Source organism: Lissotriton vulgaris, chromosome 12 (genome assembly GCF_964263255.1).
Source record: "Lissotriton vulgaris chromosome 12, aLisVul1.2, whole genome shotgun sequence".
In the NCBI taxonomy this organism is placed as follows: Eukaryota; Metazoa; Chordata; class Amphibia; order Caudata; family Salamandridae; genus Lissotriton; species Lissotriton vulgaris.
This window is the reverse complement of record NC_141700.1, coordinates 9,285,968-9,307,274: the sequence shown is the minus strand read 5'-3', so window position 1 is coordinate 9,307,274 and position 21,307 is coordinate 9,285,968. Positions and strand designations below refer to the sequence as shown.

Sequence of the window (21,307 nt, the reverse complement as noted above, 5' to 3'; positions counted from 1 at the left end):
GGCCGCGAGACAAACGGGCAGCTCCAGCGGCCCGGCGGGACGCCGCGGCTTCGACACTGTAAACAAGGGCTGCACGAGGAGCGCGCGAGCGGCCTGCAAGCGTTTAGGTGGAGACGCTGCGGCGCAGAGGGCGCCCTGCACGTTGCAGCAATAGAAACAAGTTTACCTTTCTATATGCTAATGCGGATGGATGCTCACCCCGGCAGGGAGGTAGCCTAAGCCAGCAGGGGGCAGCGCTGATATGGCTGGCCACCCGCAAGCCTTGACATTGCCCAGAGAGGATTAATGGCCAGTCAGCCCCTGGAGACTAAACAGCACAGGGCCCATTAGCTCCCTGTCACACTAGATAATGAGGCTGAACAATTTGTGGCCTAAAAAAGGGAAATATGTCTCTGTGAATTCAGGAATCGTTGGATTGTGTTTTTAATCACTGTAAAATGAGTTGCAGGTTTGTTCTTCCTTCATATCTTTAATGTAACTATATTGTAATATGAATAACAGCTCTTTGGTCTGAACAGTGTGCAGTCATGTTTCACTGGCAGAGGCTGCGTCAGTTAAAGTGGTACAACCCTCAGAATGGGGAATACCAGGCGGACCTGGGAACACCACACTTTCCAGAGCAGTGATTGCAATGGTTATGGCTTACAACAGGCTGTTTGAAACAAAGGTCCTGATAGCACTAGCGAGCAATCAAGGCTTACTGCACTCTGTAACAAGGGTGCTGATAGCAATTGTGAGCAATCAAGGCTTACTGCACTCTGTAACAAGGGTGCTGATAGCAATTGTGAGCAATCAAGGCTTACTGCACTCTGTAACAAGGGTGCTGATAGCAATTGTGAGCAATCAAGGCTTACTGCACTCTGTAACAAGGGTGCTGATAGCAATTGTGAGCAATCAAGGCTTACTGCACTGTTTTTACAACAACAGTACTGATAGCAATTGTAGGATCTGCTTTCATGGTTACCCCCACTTTTTTGCCTGGTGTCATTATGTTTTGACTGTAGTTTGCTGGGATCCTGATAACCAGGACCCCAGCCTCTGTGCTCTTTCTCCCAAAATGGCGCAGGTGAGTACTTGGGTACCCCCAGATTGGCTACTGGTGTACTCATTGTGATGTCCCTCCTTTTCTAGGTTCCTGGCGAACACGTCCTTCCAGGGTGCCACGGGGCAGGTGCACGTGGTGGACACGTCCATGATTCACACCGACCACCGCTACAAGATATGGAGCCTGGTGCACGACTCGCTGGGCGAGCCCACCTGGGTGACGGTGGGAAGCTGGCGACAAGGCAAGATGCAGCTGGAGGAAGGGATCTGGCAGAACCGCATGCAGCGGCGTCACCCTGGGGGCGGAGCTGGCTTCTCGCGCACCAAGCTACGGGTGGTGACGCTGGTCGAGCACCCCTTTGTCTTCACCAGGGATGTGGACGCCGATGGCAGCTGTCCTGCCGGCCAGCTGTGCTTGGACCCTCACACCAACGAGTCCGCCGTCCTGGACGCGCTCTTTGGAGACCTCAGTAGTGGGAATAACTCAGTCCCCAGAGAGCTAAAAACTTGCTGCTATGGGTATTGCATTGACCTGCTGGAGAAGCTCTCTGAGGACCTTCAGTTTGACTTTGACCTCTACATCGTTGGGGACGGCAAGTATGGCGCCTGGAAGAATGGGCGGTGGACGGGGTTGGTGGGTGACCTGCTCAGTGGCACCGCCCACATGGCCGTGACCTCCTTCAGCATTAACTCTGCCAGGAGCACCGTCATTGACTTCACCAGCCCCTTCTTCTCCACCAGCCTGGGCATACTGGTGCGCACCAAGGACACGGCGTCGCCGATCGGCGCCTTCATGTGGCCTCTTCACTGGACCATGTGGGTGGGCATCTTTGTGGCACTGCACATCACGGCACTCTTCTTAACCCTCTATGAGTGGAAAAGCCCCTTCGGCATGACCCCGCAGGGTCGAAACAGGGTGACCGTCTTTTCCTACTCCTCAGCACTCAACCTCTGCTATGCCATTCTCTTTGGCAGGACCGTCTCCAGCAAAACACCCAAGTGTTGGACCGGCCGCGTCCTGATGAACCTCTGGGCCATCTTCTGCCTCCTGGTCCTGTCCAGCTACACGGCTAACTTGGCAGCAGTCATGGTGGGAGACAAGACCTTCGAGGAACTCTCTGGAATCCACGACCCGAAGGTTGGTCGATCATCTGTTCTCCTTGACGGTGAAGTAGGGGGTCTGTATTGCAGTAACACCCTATTACAGGATAAAGGGGACGGCTCATTTAATTCCATAAATGTGATGTAACCCAAGAGCCACCCCCATCTAACCAAGAAGTTATTAATTTGTAAAGCTTCCACGGAGTAAGAAAATGGGCAGTAGAGAAGTAGTTACCTAAATCGGAGGCAGTGGTAAGATGTGCTCTCTGTCTGTATGTTCTCCGTTGGCTTTGGTCTTGTTGTCATGGGAAGGTGTGTTCGCTCTCTGCCGTCTTTGGTCTATTTATGGTGATGGTAAGGCATGCTCACCCTCTGTCGTCTTTGGTAATGTTAGGGTGATGGTAAGGCATGCTCGCTCTGTCGTCTTTGGTATAGTTACGGTGATGGTAAGGCATGCTCGCTCTCTGTCGTCTTAGGTATTCTTATGGTGATGGTAAGGCATGCTTGATCTCTGACACCTTTGGTATGATTATTGTGGTGGTAAGGCATGCTCGCTCTCTGTTGTCTTAGATATAGTTAGGGTTAAGGTAAGACATGCTCGTTCTCTGTCGCCTTTGGTATAGTTAGGGTTAAGGTAAGACATGTTCGCTCTGACCTCTTTGGTATAGTTAGGGTGATGGTAAGGCATGCTCGCTCTGTCATCTTTGGTATAGTTATGGTAAGGCATGCTTGCTGTCTGTCATCTTTGGTCTAGTTATGGTGATGGTAAGGCATGCTCTCCCTCTGTCTTTGGTATAGATATGATGATAGTAAGGCATGCTTGCTCTCTGTCGTCTTTGGTATAGTTATGGTGTTCGTAAGATGTGCTCGCACTCTGTCGTCTTTGGTAAAGTTATGGTGATGGTAAGGCATGCTCGCTTTGTCTTTGGTCTAGTTATGGTGATGGTAAGGCATGCTCGCTTTGTCTTTGGTCTAGTTATGATGATGGTAAGGAATGCCTGCTCTCTGTTGTCTTTGGCCTTGTTGTGATGGTAAGGTGTGTTCGCTCTCTGTTATCTTTGGTATAGTTAGGGTGATGGTAAGGCATGCTCACTCTGTCGTCTTAGGTATAATGAGGGTGATGTAGGCATGCTCGCTCTCTGTTGTCTTGGGCATAGTTAGGGTGATGGTAAGGCATGCTTGCTCTCTGCTCTGTCATCTTTGGTATAGTTATGGTGATGGTAAGGCATGTTCGCTCTGTCGTCTTTGGTATAGTTATGGTGATGGTAAGGCATGCTCGACCTCTGTCTTTGGTATAGATATGGTGATGGTAAGGCATGCTCGCTCTCTGTTGCTTTGGTATAGTTATGGTGATGGTAAGGCATACTCACTCTGTCGTCTTTGGTATAGTTATGGTGATGGTAAGGCATGCTCGCTCTCTGTCGTCTTAGGTATTCTTATGGTGATGGTAAGGCATGCTCGCTCTCTGCCTCCTTTGGTATGGTTATAGTGGTGGTAAGGCACGCTCGCTCTCTGTCGTCTTGGGTATAGTCAGAGTGAGCATGCCTTACCATCACCATAACTATACCAAAAACGACAGAGCGAGCATGCCTTATCATAACTATACCAAAGAGACGACCAAGTGAGCATGCCTTACCATCACCCTAACTATACCAAAGACGAAAGAGTGAGCATGCCTTACCATCACCATGTCGTCTTTGGTATAGTTAAGGTGATGGTAAGGCATGTTCACTTGATCGTCTTTGGTATAGTTATGGTAAGGCATGCTCGCTCTGTCGTCTTTGGTATAGTTATGGTGATGGTAAGACATGCTCGTCCTCAGTTTTTGGTATAGATATTCTGATGGTAAGGCATACTTGCTCTCTGTTGTCTTTGGTATAGGTATGGTGTTCGTATGATGTGCTCGCCCTCTGTTGTCTTTGGTATAGTTATGGTGATGGTAAAGTATGCTCGTTCTGACGTCTTTGTTTCAGTTGTGGTGATGGCAAAGCAGGCTCGCTCTGTGTCGGCTTTGGTTTAGTTATGGTGTTCGTAAGATGTGCTTGCTCTCTGTCGTCTTTGGTCTAGTTGGGTGATGGTAAGGCATGCTCGCTCTCTGTTAGCTTTGGTATAGTTAGGGTAAAATGTGCTCGCTGTCTGTCGTCTTAGGTATAGTTTGGGTGATGGTAAGGCATGTTCGCTCTCTGTCGCATTTGGTATAGTTGGGGAGATAGTAAGGCATGCTTGCTCTCTGCTCTGTCGTCATTGGTATAGTCATGGTGATGGTAAGGCATGCTTGTCCGCTGTCGACTTTGGTATAGTCATGGTGATGGTAAGGCATGCTCGCTCTCTGTCGCCTTTGGTATGGTTAGAGTGATCTTAAGTCATGCTCGAGCTGTCGTCATTGGTTTAGTCATGGTCATGGTAAGGCATGCTTGCTCTCTGTCGTCTTAGGTATAGTTAGGGTGATGGTAAGGCATGCTCGCCCTCTGTCGTCTTTGGTATAGTTATAGTGATGGTAAGGCATGCTCGCTCTCTGTTACCTGTGGTATAGTTATAGTGATGGTAAGGCATGCTTGCTCTCTGCTCTGTCGTCTTTGGTATAGTTATGGTGATGGTAAGGCATGCTCGCTCTCTGTCGTCTTAGGTATAATGAGGCTGATGTAGGCATGCTCGCTCTCTGTTGTCTTAGGCATAGTTAGGATGATGGTAAGGCATGCTTGCTCACTGTTAGCGTTGGTCTAGTTACGACAATAGTACGTTGTGCTTGCTTTCTGTCCAGATTATGTTGTGTATGTTGTACAGTAAGAGGGGATACATTTCTGCCTTCTGTTTGTTGTGGTCTGGGTGGGGGTGTGGGGGCAGTGGTAGTTGTTCACCTTTCAGTTCCCTGTTGGTTTTGATCTTTCTTTGCTGCTTATGTAGATTTTCGTATGCTTCCCTCCACTCCATCTTTCTTGTTCAGACTTTGTTATGCTTTTATTTTGTTGGTAAGGTTTGCACTCTGTATTTTCTGTTGGTCTTTTGGCTCTATTCTGTTAATGGAGGCAAGGTTTCCTTTTGTCTCCCTAGTATCTCATAGTTTGGTATGATGGTGAGATGCACTTTCTCTCTGCTACAGTTTCATATGGTCTGGTTATGGTTGTAAGATGTCCTTTCTGAATCTTTAGCCGATATCTTATCCTCGCGGTCCGGTTATTAGGGTATCTCAAATGGTGACAAGTCCTGGTTATAATGGTAGGATGCACCTTGTTTTCTGTGACCTGAATATAGATAATATTTAGAGTTCCCGCTCAGATGTCTGGCTGGTTATTGTTGTAATATGTGCTTTTTTCAGTTTGCTCTCTGGATTCTGCTGGCTGTGGTCTGCTACTCATAATTACATTCTCTTTTTCTGTCTGGTTGCCATTGTTTGTCTTGTGGCTGTGGTAAATTGTTCTCTTCCTAATTCTCTTTGTGGTTTTCTGGGATTGCTCTAAGATGTGTCCCTTCACATTTCTCTCCCTCTCAGCTTTATGTTGTCTGTTGCCTATTATGGTGGTAAGACATCCATACTTGTTTTTTTAGTTTTTTTGCCACTTTAGTCCTACTTGTAATAGTAAGATGGCATTGATGATGCTTCTCTTTCTGATTTTTGTTAGGTGTGCCCTCCTGATGGTGGTAAGAAGACCTCTCTCTTCTTCTTTCTGGTTTTGCTGCTTGTGTCTTTGTTGTGGTGATAGATTGTGCTCCATTTTAACTTTGTTGCGCTTCCTCAGACTCTCTCTCCGGTGGCTTTCTGTAGTGTTAATGACATATTACTTCTTGTTTGGTTGTGCCTTGGTTGTTTTGTTAAAAAATGCTTTCTCTGTGGTTGCTTTCAGTTTTTTGGGTTACCTTTTCCCCCAGTTGTAAGGTTAGGATGTGCTCTCTCTCACTCTATGGATTTTTTCTACTCGTTTTGGTGATGTGTTTGTGGGGTATTTCTTTGTAGCCTGGTTATGGTGATAAGAAGTACTCTCTCACTATTGCTTTGGTTTTGATGATGTATTACTGTTCTGTTTTTCTGTAGACTTGTTGTGAAATTGGGATGTGCTGTTTTTCTGGTTGGTTTCTAGTGTTGATTTGTTCTAGTTTTGTTTGATTATTTCCTAGTTGTAGTGTTTTGATGTGTGCTCTGTCTCTTTGGTTGCTTTACTACTTTGGTTTTCAAGATGTGTTCCTCTTTTGTTTGACAGCACGCTGGTTACAGTGTTAGGGTGTGTTCTCTCTGTGGTTGCTTTCTGTTGGTTTTGGTGATGTGTTCCTATTGTATTTGGTTGAAGCCTGATTATAGTGGCAGTATGTGTTCTGTCTCTTGTTGTTTTCCTTTGGTGATGTGTTCTGCTTTGCTTTGAGTTGGTAGGATGTGCTCTGTCTCTGGTTTCTTTCTGATGATTTAGGTGACATGTTCCTGTTTTGTTTCGTTGTAGCCTAGTTGTGGTGGTAGGATGCACACTCTCTCTAGTTGATTTCTGCTACTTTGTTTTTGTTGTATTCTGGGTGTGGTTGTTGGGTGTTGCCTTTCTCTATTTGATTTCTGTTGTTTTGGGTAACATGCTCTGTTTTGTTTAACTGTACTCTTTTTGTGGTGATATCATGTGTTTCTATTGGTCTCGGTGGCAATTTGCAGTTTTATTTGGTTGTCCCCTAGTTGTGATGGCAGGGTGTGTCCTTTCTCTGATTGCTTTCTATCGGTTATGTGTTTTTACTTTGCTGCGGCCTGGTCATGGTGGCCCAAGGTGCCCTTTCTCTGGTTGATTCTTGTTGTTTTTGGTGACATGTTCCTGTTCTGCTTGGGTGCATCCTGGTTCAGGTGGTAGAGTGTGCTACATCACTGGTTGCTGATCATTTTGGCTGACCTGTTTCAGTTTTATTTGGCTGTTTCTTGGTTGTGATGGTAGGATGTGCTCTCTCTCTCTCTCTCTCTGGTTCATTTCTTTTGGTCAGATGATGCTCCTGTGTTTGGGCATAGCCTGTTTTTGGTGATAGGTGCACTCTCGCTCTCTGTTGGATTATTGTAATGTTTTCCTGTTTTGTTTGGTTGTACTGTGGATGTGATGCTCTCGCTTGGAAATTTCTGGACCTGTTACTATTTTGTTTGATTGTAGCCTGGTTGTCGTCGGCTTTCGTTGTAGCCTTTTTCAGGTAGTAGAGTGTGCTTTTTCTCTCACTGCTTTCTGTTGGTTTTGGTGATGACTTTGTTCTTGTGATGTATTTATAAAATATTCTATCCACTAAAGCTGCATCACCCATCTCAAGGCTTCCGCTTCGGCACAGTGTGGGAGAGCAGTGCCGAGGAGTACATCAAAAAGAGCTTTCCGGAGATCCACGACTACATGAGGCGCTACAGTGTCCCGGCCACGTCGGACGGGGTGTCCATGCTCAAGTAAGGGCTTAAGGTGTGCAGGCGAGCGGTTGGAGCACTAGGTGAAGCTTCTGGTCTGGGACACTGGGGGTAAAACCGACACCACACTGATCCCTGTTTACACCTGCACGTAACACGACTGACTCTCCCAGCTCACAGAGGTGGAGTGGCTGATGTGGAACTGACTTGGCCATGGGCTGCCGAATGGTGAGTGATATGTATATCTGATAGAGACTTCTAGCCACAGAATCCTTACCTTTTGAATTCCCCAATGCTTCAGACTGGATCCAAATGATTTTTCATGAGCAGTACCCCTGCGCACCAGTAGGTGGAGTCGATCGGCTACGCGTCTCTCGTCCGTGCCTTAGGTGATGTCGTGATACCTATATATGCGCCACTCTGGTGTCAGTTTTTTTCTTTCCACATCAGTCAGCAGTGATCTGGGGAAGAGCTACCGATCCCTATGTTGTTTTTTGACAGGCTTTGATCAACGGTTTGTTGACTCTTTGTGGTTTAACTCTTGGTGTGTCAAGGAAGTCTCTGCGCAAGTCTGGTTTTAAGCCCTACGGCGCCTGTCACTGACCTATGTCGGTGACGGGCCCACATCTTGTGTCTTTGGTGTCTGGAGCGCAACCACGACACCAAGCTGTGTTCAGATTGCTGGACGAAGCTTCGAAGGCTTTGAGGCAGCAGTCCCTGAAGCTGCTAATGGCCCGGCATGCGACTCCTTGGAAGTCGAGATCCCTGTCAAGGGGAACGTCCCGAGGTTACTCGCTTAGCTCTCCTCATCCCATTTCAAGTCCTCTGGATACTCAGGAAGGAGGAACAAAAAGAAGAGAAAGAATTCTAAGCTGTCTCCAATTTCCCCTCGGCCGACGAGATGAGGGAGCCTCGACGTTCTAGGCCTCCTATCCCGGAACCTGTGCCTGGGCCAACTCTGCGCCTCCCCAAAGGCCAGAGCGACTCTTGCCCAACTGAAAGAGTTCAATGAGGCCATGCAGTTCATATTTGGGCTGCTCAACCCTGTCGACATGCCTTAGGGCCCCGCAGGGTAGGAAGTAGCCCCAGAGGCGGATCCGTCCCTGGCTCCAGTGGGGCCCCAAGGAACCATTTCTGGATCCGGACCAACGCCGGTCGTGCCATCTCAACCTTCCTCAGGGTGAGCCGATGAGCCCAGCGCTGCCATCTCCACTGTCATCCCTGGCTCCGACACGGAGCCCGATGTGCGCCACACAACACCAACTCCAGCAGGAGCTTTGCCTCTTAGACGGAGGCTGAGCCTATTTTCATTGACTAGGCCTCAAGGAGGGGTCACTAGAGCCTTTAGAATACCAGCCCTATGAGGAGAGCAAAGTGTGGAATGGTTTGAGGATCTGGGTGAGGCCAGTAGTCTGCATATGTCTCCAGATGCTGGTCTGCTTTCTCCTCCTACCGCGGCTACAGAGGAGAGAGCTTCTTATGCAGTGGTGGTGTGGAGGGCGGCGGAGTTCCTTGACCTTCAGCTACCCACAGTGGCAGTCAAGAGTAATTTCTTGGCAGACGTGCTGCAACCGGGAGTCTCCACATCGGAACCCTTACTCCCATTCAATGGCGCACTCACTGATTTCCATTGGGGTACCTGGTCCATACCCAGCACAGGGGCTCCTTTGAATAGGACGATTGTCCGCCGCCATCACCCTGTACCTGGGACCCAAACTTCCTCATGCAACACCTTACCCCTGGACGCTTGGTGGCCCAAGCCTCCACCTCCCAAGGGGCTTTCCCGACCACTCTCCCAGAGAGGGAATCCAAGAGACTGACTCATTTGGGAAGAAGATGTATTCTTCTGCCAGCCTGGCATTGCGGTCCATGAACACTGCATGCCTTTTGGACTGTTATTCCCACACTGGTGGGATACGGTTGTGCAAATGCTGCCACAGTTCCCGGAGGAGGCCGGTGCTGTGCACTCCTAAGCTGCCACTGTCTGGAGAGATGTGACAAAGTTCACTATTAGATGCGAACGTGACACAACCGACCCAATTGGCAGAGCGGTTTCCACAACGCCCTTAGGCGCCACGGCTGGTTTTTCAGGGGATGTCCAAACTTCCCTTATGGACACGCCCTTCGATGACACCCGTCTCTTCGGAGACTAGGCAGATTCGGTGCTCGAGTACTTTATGGATTCTTGTGCTTCGGCAAGGTCCTTAGGCCTCTGCTGCCTGACGTCCACCTCAGTCTGCCTTTTGCGGCTATGGTAAGGGCTTCAAGCCATGTCACCATCTCACGACCGGCTGACGGAGAATCATCTGTCTCTGCTCCGGGAGGAAGTCATGGCTCTCTTGGCCAAGGGAGCCATGGAGACGGTGGGTCCGGTGTCAGAAGTACTCTGTGGTTATTATTGCTACTTTCTGGTTCCTGAAAAGGACTAGCGCCTCTGTCCTATTCTCACTCTTCATATTCTCAAAAAGGAGCAATTCAAAATGCTTACGCTAGCGCGGGTCTTGGCTGCCCTGGACTCAGGAGGCTGGATGGCAGCGTTGGACACGCAAGACGCCTATTTTCATATTCCAGTCATGCCTACCCACCGGCGATATCTATGGTTCAAGATAAGCCACGAGCACTTTCAGTTTGCTGTGCTTCTCTTTGGCCTTACCAGCTCTCCCGGGTGTTCAAGGTGATGGTGGTGGTTGCAGTTCATCTTCGGAGATAGGGGAAGACTGGCACCCCTTATCTTGACGACTTACAGCTGAAGGGGTCTCACCCCAGACTGTTGTATCCCACCTCCAGACTACTCACTGGGGGTTCACTATCAACGTGCATAAGTTGCACCTGACTCCCTTTCAGACGCTCCCTTTCATCCGAGATGTTCTGTATACACTGTAGTTTTGGGCTTATCTTCCTGAGCGGCGAGTCCAGGATATTCAGGCTATGATACCGATGTTTCAGTCACTATCCTGGATTTCGGTGAGAATGACTCTGAGGCCGCTGGGCCTCATGGTCTTCTGCATCTTGCTGCTGACACAGGCTGGCTGGCATATGTGGGCTCTGCGGTGCGACCTGAAGTTTTAGTGGGTGCAGCATGAGGGGAATCATTGCGACACGGTCCAGATCTCAGGGGGCACTGCGAACGATCTGCAGTGGTAGTTGGCGAGCCGCGATTGGGTCATAGGCAGATCCCTCTCCCTTCACTCACCAGACCACACAGTAGTGACAGATGAATCACTTCTGGGATGGGGCAGCCATCTGAGAGAGGTGGAGATCAGAGGACTCTGGCGCGACCCGGACTCTACATCAAACTGTTGGAGCTCCCAGCGATCCGACTGGCATAGGAAGCCTTTCTACCCTCCATCAAGGGAAGGCTAATGCAGGTGTTCACGAACATCACCACGCCATGTGGTACTGCAACAAACAGGGCGGGTCGGGTCATGGACCCTTTGTTAAGAGTCTGGTGTCCCGAGCTACTGACCATGGCCCTCGATCCTCCGATGAGGCTGCCCCTCCGGGAGGATCTTCTGTCACAGCAGCCGGGGTGGGTTCTCCACCAAAAACCCATCCACTCTCCGCCTTCTTGCTTGCAGATTGAGCAGCGACTGCCGATAGCTTTCAACTTTCCTCCTGAAGCCGGTAATGCCATCTTGGCAGCTAGGCGTCCCTCCACCAAGACGGTGCATGTCTGTCGTTGGGAAAGAATTATGGCATGGTGTGCAGAGAAAGCTTTTGATCCCCTTTCTGAAGTTCTGCTTGTCATTTCTTCCCTTGCCCAGCAGGGATCTGCTTTGGCCACTCTTTAGGGCTGTCTATCTGCCATTTCTGCAATAATCCGGTTGCCTGATGCCTCTTTGTTCATGTCCCCTATTGTACATGGGTTCCTCAAGGGTCTTACTCCTCTCTTCAGAGGGACCTTAATTTAGTTTTGACTTCTTTGATGTGCGCTCCTTTCGAGAATTTAAATAATTGCCCCCTCAGGCTTCTCACCTTGACAACCGCCTTCCTTGTGATGATTACATCTGCCTGCAGAGGGAGTGAGCTGCCGGCCTTATCTTCTAAGCCACCTTACCTCTCAGCCTATCCTGACTATCGCAAACTCTCCCCCGGGATGGCATTGCTTGGGTATCTATTCTAAGGTAATGAATCTGCGGTTAGATGTCTCTATCAGATGAATATGTTACTTACCATCAGTAATTAACGCCTTATCTGGTAGAGACTCTATCTAGCTGCAGATTCGTAGGTGACCCAATCATCCTCCCCGCTTTGCGAACGTATTTACAGGGTCAGGGATGACCCCTTTTAGGGCTCTAGTTTGACACTCCAGTTCTCAGTGTTCTTCACGGCTCTGCACTTCTAGCGTGGAAAGTTGTGAAAAGTAACTGACGTCAGCGTACCTGGGTGATGCCTATATAGTTACTGCTGTGTCACTTTTGGGGTGGACGACGCCGACAACGGACGCTGAGTTAATCGACGCAAACCTAGTGGCTTGCAGGGGTACTGCTCATGAAAAATCTTCCGGATGCAGTCGGACGCCTGAGGAAGTTCAAAAGGTAAGGAATCTGTGGCTAGATATAGTCTCTGCTAGATATAGTCTCTTCCAGATAAGGCGTTACAGAAGGTAATTAACTTGTTCATTAGCATATAGATGGATGGGTGATGTATGCATGACGATATATGTCTAGACAGGTGGTTTGTATGTGAATTTATGGAAGGGTGGATGAATAAATAGGGTGGGAGTGAGTGTGCATTACCTCAAATGTCTGCCGACACTCTAAACCTGCTTACCTCAAATGTCTGCTGACACTCTAAACCTGCTCACCTCAAATGTCCGCCGACTCTAAACCTGCTCACCTCAAATGTCTGCCGACACTCTAAACCTGCTTACCTCAAATGTCTGCTGACACTCAAAAACTACTCACCTCAAATGTCTGCAGACTCTAAACCTGCTCACCTCAAAATTCCGCCGACACTCTAAACCTGCTTACCTCAAATGTCTGCTGACACTCTAAACCTGCTCACCTCAAATGTCCGCCGACACTCTAAACCTGCTTACCTCAAATGTCTACCAACACTCTAAACCTGCTCACCACAAACGTCCGCCGACACTCTTAACCTGCTCCCTTCAAATGTCTGCTGACACTCTAAACCTGCTTACCTCAAATGTCCGCCGACACTCTAAACCTGCTCACCACAAAAGTCCGCCGACATTCTAAACCTGCTTACCTCAAATGTCTGCTGACACTCTAAAACTACTCACCTCAAATGTCTGCTGACACTCTAAACCTGCTCACCTCAAATGTCCGCCGACTCTAAACCTGCTCACCTCAAAAGTCCGCCAACAGTCTAAACCTGCTCACCTCAAATGTCCGCCGACACTCTAAACCTGCTTACCTCAAATGTCTGCCGACAGTCTAAACCTGCTTACCTCAAATGTCCGCCGACACTCTAAACCTGCTCACCACAAAAGTCCGCTGACACTCTAAACCTGCTTACCTCAAATGTCTGCTGACACTCTAAAACTACTCACCTAAAATGTCTGCCGACTCTAAACCTGCTCACCTCAAAATTCTGCCGACAGTCTAAACCTGCTTACCTCAAACGTCTGCTGACACTCTAAAACTACTCACCTCAAATGTCCGCCGACACTCTAAACCTGCTTACCTCAAATGTCTACCAACACTCTAAACCTGCTCACCACAAACGTCCGCCGACACTCTTAACCTGCTCCCTTCAAATGTCCGCCGACACTCTAAACCTGCTCACCACAAAAGTCAGCCGACATTCTAAACCTGCTTACCTCAAATGTCTGCTGACACTCTAAAACGACTCACCTCAAATGTCTGCTGACACTCTAAACCTGCTCACCTCAAATGTCCGCCGACTCTAAACCTGCTCACCTCAAAAGTCAGCCAACAGTCTAAACCTGCTCACCTCAAATGTCCGCCGACATTCTAAACCTGCTTACCTCAAATGTCTGCCAACAGTCTAAACCAGCTTACCTCAAATATCCGCCGGCACTCTAAACCTGCTCACCACAAAAGTCCGCCGACACTCTAAACCTGCTTCCCTCAAATGTCTGCTGGCACTCTAAACCTGCTCACCACAAAAGTCCGCTGACATTCTAAACCTGCTTACCTCAAATGTCTGCTGACACTCTAAAACTACTCACCTCAAATGTCTGCTGACACTCTAAAACTACTCACCTCAAATGTCCGCCGACTCTAAACCTGCTCACCTCAAAAGTCCGCAGACAGTCTAAACCTGCTCACCTCAAATGTCCGCTGAGACTCTAAAACTACTCACCTCAAATGTCTGCTGACACTCTAAAACTACTCACCTCAAATGTCCGCCGACTCTAAACCTGCTCACCTCAAAAGTCCGCCGACAGTCTAAACCTGCTCACCACAAAAGTCCGCTGACACTCTAAACCTGCTTACCTAAAATGTCTGCTGACACTCTAAAACTACTCACCTCAAATGTCCGCCGACTCTAAACCTGCTCACCTCAAAATTCCGCCGACAGTCTAAACCTGCTCACCTCAAATGTCCGCCGACACTCTAAACCTGCTTACCTCAAATGTCTGCCGACACACTAAACCTGCTTACCTCAAATGTCTACCAACACTCTAAACCTGCTCACCACAAAAGTCCGCCGACACTCTTAACCTGCTCCCCTCAAATGTCTGCTGACACTCTAAAGCTGCTTCCCTCAAATGTCTGCCGACACTCTAAACCTGCTCACCATAAAAGTCTGCCGACATTCTAAACCTGCTTACCTCAAATGTCTGCTGACACTCTAAAACTACTCACCTCAAATGTCTGCTGACACTCTAAAACTACTCACCTCAAATGTCCGCCGACTCTAAACCTGCTCACCTCAAAAGTCCGCCGACAGTCTAAACCTGCTCACCTCAAATGTCCACCGACACTCTAAACCTGCTTACCTCAAATGTCTGCAGACAGTCTAAACCTGCTCACCTCAAATGTTCACCGACGCTCTAAACCTGCTCACCTCAAATGTCCGCCGACACTCTAAACCTGCTCACCACAAAAGTCCGCCGACAGTCTAAACCTGCTTACCTCAAACGTCTGCTGACACTCTAAAACTACTCACCTCAAATGTCTGCTGACACTCTAAACCTGCTCACCTCAAATGTCCGCCGACTCTAAACCTGCTCACCTCAAAAGTCCGCCAACAGTCTAAACCTGCTCACCTCAAATGTCCGCCGACTTTCTAAACCTGCTTACCTCAAATGTCTGCCGACAGTCTAAACCTGCTCACCTCAAATGTTCACCGACGCTCTAAACCTGCTCACCTTAAATGTCCGCCAACACTCTAAACCTGCTCACCTCAAATGTGTGCCGACAGTTTAAACCTGCTTACTTCAAATGTCTGCCGACAGTCTAAACCTGCTTATCTCAAATGTGTGCCGACACTCTAAACCTGTTCACCACAAAAGTCAGCCGACAGTCTAAACCTTCTTACCTCAAATGTCTGCCGACAGTCTAAATCTGCTCACCTCAAATATCCGCTGACACTCTAAAACTACTCACCTCAAATGTCTGCTGACACTCTAAAACTACTCACCTCAAATGTCCGCCGACAGTCTAAACCTGCTCACCTCAAATGTCCGCTGACACTCTAAAACTACTCACCTCAAATGTCTGCTGACACTCTAAAACTACTCACCTCAAATGTCCGCCAACTCTAAACCTGCTCACCTCAAAAGTCCGCCGACAGTCTAAACCTGCTCACCACAAAAGTCCGCCGACACTCTAAACCTGCTTACCTCAAATGTTTGCTGACACTCTAAAATTACTCACCTCAAATGTCCGCCGACTCTAAACCTGCTCACCTCAAAATTCCGCTGACAGTCTAAACCTGCTCACGTCAAATGTCCGCCCACACTCTAAACCTGCTTACCTCAAATGTCTGCCGACACACTAAACCTGCTTACCTCAAATGTCTACCAACACTCTAAACCTGCTCACCACAAAAGTCCGCCGACACTCTTAACCTGCTCCCTTCAAATGTCTGCTGACACTCTAAACCTGCTTCCCTCAAATGTCTGCCGACACTCTAAACCTGCTCACCACAAGTCTGCCGACATTCTAAACCTGCTTACCTCAAATGTCTGCTGACACTCTAAAACTACTCACCTCAAATGTCTGCTGACACTCTAAAACTACTCACCTCAAATGTCCGCCGACTCTAAACCTGCTCACCTCAAAAGTCCGCCGACAGTCTAAACCTGCTCACCTCAAATGTCCGCTGACACTCTAAAACTACTCACCTCAAATGTCTGCTGACACTCTAAAACTACTCACCTCAAATGTCCGCCAACTCTAAACCTGCTCACCTCAAAAGTCCGCCGACAGTCTAAACCTGCTCACCACAAAAGTCCGCCGACACTCTAAACCTGCTTACCTCAAATGTTTGCTGACACTCTAAAATTACTCACCTCAAATGTCCGCCGACTCTAAACCTGCTCACCTCAAAATTCCGCCGACAGTCTAAACCTGCTCACGTCAAATGTCCGCCCACACTCTAAACCTGCTTACCTCAAATGTCTGCCGACACACTAAACCTGCTTACCTCAAATGTCTACCAACACTCTAAACCTGCTCACCACAAAAGTCCGCCGACACTCTTAACCTGCTCCCTTCAAATGTCTGCTGACACTCTAAACCTGCTTCCCTCAAATGTCTGCCGACACTCTAAACCTGCTCACCACAAGTCTGCCGACATTCTAAACCTGCTTACCTCAAATGTCTGCTGACACTCTAAAACTACTCACCTCAAATGTCTGCTGACACTCTAAAACTACTCACCTCAAATGTCCGCCGACTCTAAACCTGCTCACCTCAAAAGTCCACCGACAGTCTAAACCTGCTCACCTCAAATGTCCGCCGACACTCTAAACCTGCTTACCTCAAATGTCTGCAGACAGTCTAAACCTGCTCACCTCAAATGTTCACCGACGCTCTAAACCTGCTCACCTCAAATGTCCGCCGACATTCTAAACCTGCTCACCACAAAAGTCCGCCGACAGTCTAAACCTGCTTACCTCAAACGTCTGCTGACACTCTAAAACTACTCACCTCAAATGTCTGCTGACACTCTAAACCTGCTCACCTCAAATGTCCGCCGACTCTAAACCTGCTCACCTCAAAAGTCCGCCAACAGTCTAAACCTGCTCACCTCAAATGTCCGCCGACACTCTAAACCTGCTTACCTCAAATGTCTGCCGACAGTCTAAACCTGCTCACCTCAAATGTTCACCGACGCTCTAAACCTGCTCACCTTAAATGTCCGCCAACACTCTAAACCTGCTCACCTCAAATGTGTGCCGACAGTCTAAACCTGCTTACTTCAAATGTCTGCCGACAGTCTAAACCTGCTTATCTCAAATGTGTGCCGACACTCTAAACCTGTTCACCACAAAAGTCAGCCGACAGTCTAAACCTTCTTACCTCAAATGTCTGCCGACAGTCTAAATCTGCTCGCCTCAAATGTGTGCCAACAGTCTAAACCTGCTAACCTCAAATGTCCGCCAACACTCTAAACCTTCTTACCTCAAATGTCCGCCGACACTCTAAACCTGCTTACCTCAAATGTCCGCCGACAGTTTAAACCTGCTTACCTCAAATGTCCGCCAGCACTCTAAACCTGCTTACCTCAAATGTCCGCCGACACTCTAAACCTGCTTACCTCAAATGTCTGCCGACAGTCTAAACCTGCTTACCTCAAATGTCCGCCGACACTTTAAACCTGCTCACCACAAAAGTCCGCCGACACTCTAAACCTGCTTACCTCAAATGTCTGCTGACACTCTAAAACTACTCACCTCAAATGTCCGCCAACTCTAAACCTGCTCACCTCAAAATTCCGCCGACAGTCTAAACCTGCTCACCTCAAATGTCCGCCGACACTCTTAACCTGCTTACCTCAAATGTCTGCCGACACACTAAACCTGCTTACCTCAAATGTCTACCAACACTCTAAACATGCTCACCACAAAAGTCCGCCGACACTCTTAACCTGCTCCCTTCAAATGTCCGCCAACACTCAAAAACTTGCTTACTTCAAATGTCCGCCGACACTCTAAACCTGCTTACCTCAAATGTCTGCTGACACTCTAAACCTGCTTACCTCAAATGTCTGCAGACACTCTAAACCTGCTTACCTAAAATGTCCGCCGACACTCTAAACCTCCTGACCTCAAATGTCCGCCAGCACTCTAAACCTGCTCACCTCCAATGTCTGCTGACACTCTAAACCTGCTTACCTCAAATGTCTGCAGACACTCTAAACCTGCTTACCTAAAATGTCTGTCGACACCCTAAACCTGCTTACCTCAAATGTCTGCCGACACTCTAAACCTGCTCACCACAAAAGTCCGCCGACACTCTAAACCTGCTTACCTCAAATGTCTGCTGACACTCTAAAACTACTCACCTCAAATGTCCGCCGACTCTAAACCTGCTCACCTCAAAATTCCACCGACAGTCTAAACCTGCTCACCTCAAATGTCCGCCGACACTCTAAACCTGCTTACCTCAAATGTCTGCCGACACACTATACCTGCTTACCTCAAATGTCTACCAACACTCTAAACATGCTCACCACAAAAGTCCGCCGACACTCTTAACCTGCTCCCTTCAAATGTCCGCCGACACTCTAAACCTGCTTACCTCAAATGTTCGCCAACACTCAAAAACTTGCTTACTTCAAATGTCCGCCGACACTCTAAACCTGCTTATCTCAAATGTCTGCTGACACTCTAAACCTGCTTACCTCAAATGTCTGCAGACACTCTAAACCTCCTGACCTCAAATGTCCGCCAGCACTCTAAACCTGCTCACCTCCAATGTCCGCCAGCACTCTAAACCTGCTCACCTCCAATGTCTGCTGACACTCTAAACCTCCTGACCTCAAATGTCCGCCAGCACTCTAAACCTCCTGACCGCAAATGTCCGCCAGCACTCTAAACCTGCTCACCTCCAATGTCTGCTGACACTCTAAACCTGCTCACCTCCAATGTCTGCTGACACTCTAAACCTGCTTACCTCAAATGTCTGCCGACACTCTACACCTGCTCACCACAAAAGTCCGCCGACACTCTAAACCTGCTTACCTCAAATGTCTGCTGACACTCTAAAACTACTCACCTCAAATGTCCGCCGACTCTAAACCTACTCACCTCAAAATTCCGCCGACAGTCTAAACCTGCTCACCTCAAATGTCCGCCGACACTCTAAACCTGCTTACCTCAAATGTCTACCGACACACTAAACCTGCTTACCTCAAATGTCTACCAACACTCTAAACATGCTCACCACAAAAGTCCGCCGACACTCTTAACCTGCTCCCTTCAAATGTCCGCCGACACTCTAAACCTGCTTACCTCAAATGTTCGCCAACACTCAAAAACTTGCTTACTTCAAATGTCCGCCGACACTCTAAACCTGCTTACCTCAAATGTCTGCTGACACTCTAAACCTGCTTACCTCAAATGTCTGCAGACACTCTAAACCTCCTGACCTCAAATGTCCGCCAGCACTCTAAACCTGCTCACCTCCAATGTCCGCCAGCACTCTAAACCTGCTCACCTCCAATGTCTGCTGACACTCTAAACCTCCTGACCTCAAATGTCCGCCAGCACTCTAAACCTCCTGACCTCAAATGTCCGCCAGCACTCTAAACCTCCTGACCTCAAATGTCCGCCAGCACTCTAAACCTCCTGACCTCAAATGTCCGCCAGCACTCTAAACCTGCTCACCTCCAATGTCTGCTGACACTCTAAACCTGCTCACCTCCAATGTCTGCTGACACTCTAAACCTGCTTACCTCAAATGTCTGCCGACACTCTACACCTGCTCACCACAAAAGTCCGCCGACACTCTAAACCTGCTTACCTCAAATGTCTGCTGACACTCTAAAACTACTCACCTCAAATGTCCGCCGACTCTAAACCTGCTCACCTCAAAATTCCGCCGACAGTCTAAACCTGCTCACCTCAAATGTCCGCCGACACTCTAAACCTGCTTACCTCAAATGTCTGCCGACACACTAAACCTGCTTACCTCAAATGTCTACCAACACTCTAAACATGCTCACCACAAAAGTCCGCCGACACTCTTAACCTGCTCCCCTCAAATGTCCGCCGACACTCTAAACCTCCTGACCTCAAATGTCCGCCGACTCTAAACCTGCTCACCTCAAAATTCCGCCGACAGTCTAAACCTGCTCACCTCAAATGTCCGCCGACACTCTAAACCTGCTTACCTCAAATGTCTGCCGACACACTAAACCTGCTTACCTCAAATGTCTACCAACACTCTAAACATGCTCACCACAAAAGTCCGCCGACACTCTTAACCTGCTCCCTTCAAATGTCCGCCGACACTCTAAACCTCCTGACCTCAAATGTCCGCCAGCACTCTAAACCTGCTCACCTCAAATGTCTGCTGACACTCTAAACCTGCTCACCTCAAATGTCTGCTGACACTCTAAACCTGCTTACCTCAAATGTCCGCCAGCACTCTAAACCTAGTCACCTCAACTGTCTGTTTTTCAGTTGTGGTTGTTGAGCTCGCCGTGGATGCCACCAGCTAATCCTGTGCATTAAGAGATTGCTTCAAAAATGACAACAAGCTCTGCCGCCCTCCAGCCGGCGTGAATGGCGCTCTGCTAATCCTATGCTTAAAAACTCTGTTAAAAAATCAGACATTTGATCTGCGGAGATGCCGCATGCCAGTAGGATTGTAGAGTGCTCTCCACTTGAAACGACCTGAGGCGCCCTACAATTTTTGCATACATAATGCAGCGTTCTAAGCTTAAAAATGATATTTCTGCACCTTAGACACATTCAACCCTACAACTTCCAAGCGAAAACCTCTAGAAAATCTTAGTAAATGAAACTGACAATATACACATGAATGTTGGGGGTGGATACACGAATGAATGCGTTAGGGATGAATATATACCGTGAATTTGAGAGTAAATCTATAAGGTGGCTTTGTGGATAAACCTGGAGGGGGGATGTATGGATGGACGGATGGATATGTGCGGCCACGATGAATGTGCAGGGTACATATGTGGTTTAATCTATACAATTGATGGCTAGCAGAATGCATTGGTTGAATGCGGTGTGTGAGTGAATTTATGGGTGAACTCACGGGGGGTGAACATTGGCAAACAAGTAGGTGTGATGTATATGATCAATCCATAGGGGAATGAAGATGCATGCTGGTTCTCTGGAAGTGCACATGAAGTGAATATTCACAGGAACATACAGAATGGATGTACAGTTAAATGCATTAGGTGGAGCGATGGATTCATGCTTGCAGCGGATGTACAGATATACATATAGGAAGGATGAATAGGTGAATGTATGCGCCGTGGTGGCCTCTGAAAGGCGTGTGAGGTGTCTATTCGGATGAACATTTAAGGTGGACGCACAGGTCCATGTAGGTGGCCCACCTCTGATGAATACTGGGGCTACAGGGATGGACAGGTTAATGTCTGTGCTGCGCTCTAGATGCCTCTGAGGGAGGCATGGGGGGGCTGTACGGGTGACCCTGATGGGTGGATGCACGCGGACAGCTGTGCATCACTCGCATTAGGGTTGTCGTTCCTTTGCACGACTAGGGCCAGAGTGACTGTGACATGGGTGCAAGCCAGAACATTAGGGCCTGTTAGGCTTGTTTGTTGAAAGGCAGAGATAATTAGGGTATAGGGGGCTCACACTGTAGGATCCTGGTGCTACTGCACCTGCTGCTTTAATGCAAGCTGCCTCCATGGTGAGGGTTGTGCATGAGGAAGGCT

General features: G+C 48.5%; 1 protein-coding gene across 1 annotated transcript in view; it reads left to right on the top strand.

The window, feature by feature from the left end:
- Nucleotides 1–21,307, top strand: part of GRIN3B (glutamate ionotropic receptor NMDA type subunit 3B) — a 258,304-nt gene that overhangs the window by 78,646 nt on the left and 158,351 nt on the right. The window contains exons 3-4 of the mRNA XM_086946717.1: nt 1,132–2,182; nt 7,386–7,531. Of these exons, the coding sequence (XP_086802843.1) occupies nt 1,132–2,182; nt 7,386–7,531 (1,197 nt within the window). The remainder of the gene's footprint in view (nt 1–1,131; nt 2,183–7,385; nt 7,532–21,307) is intronic.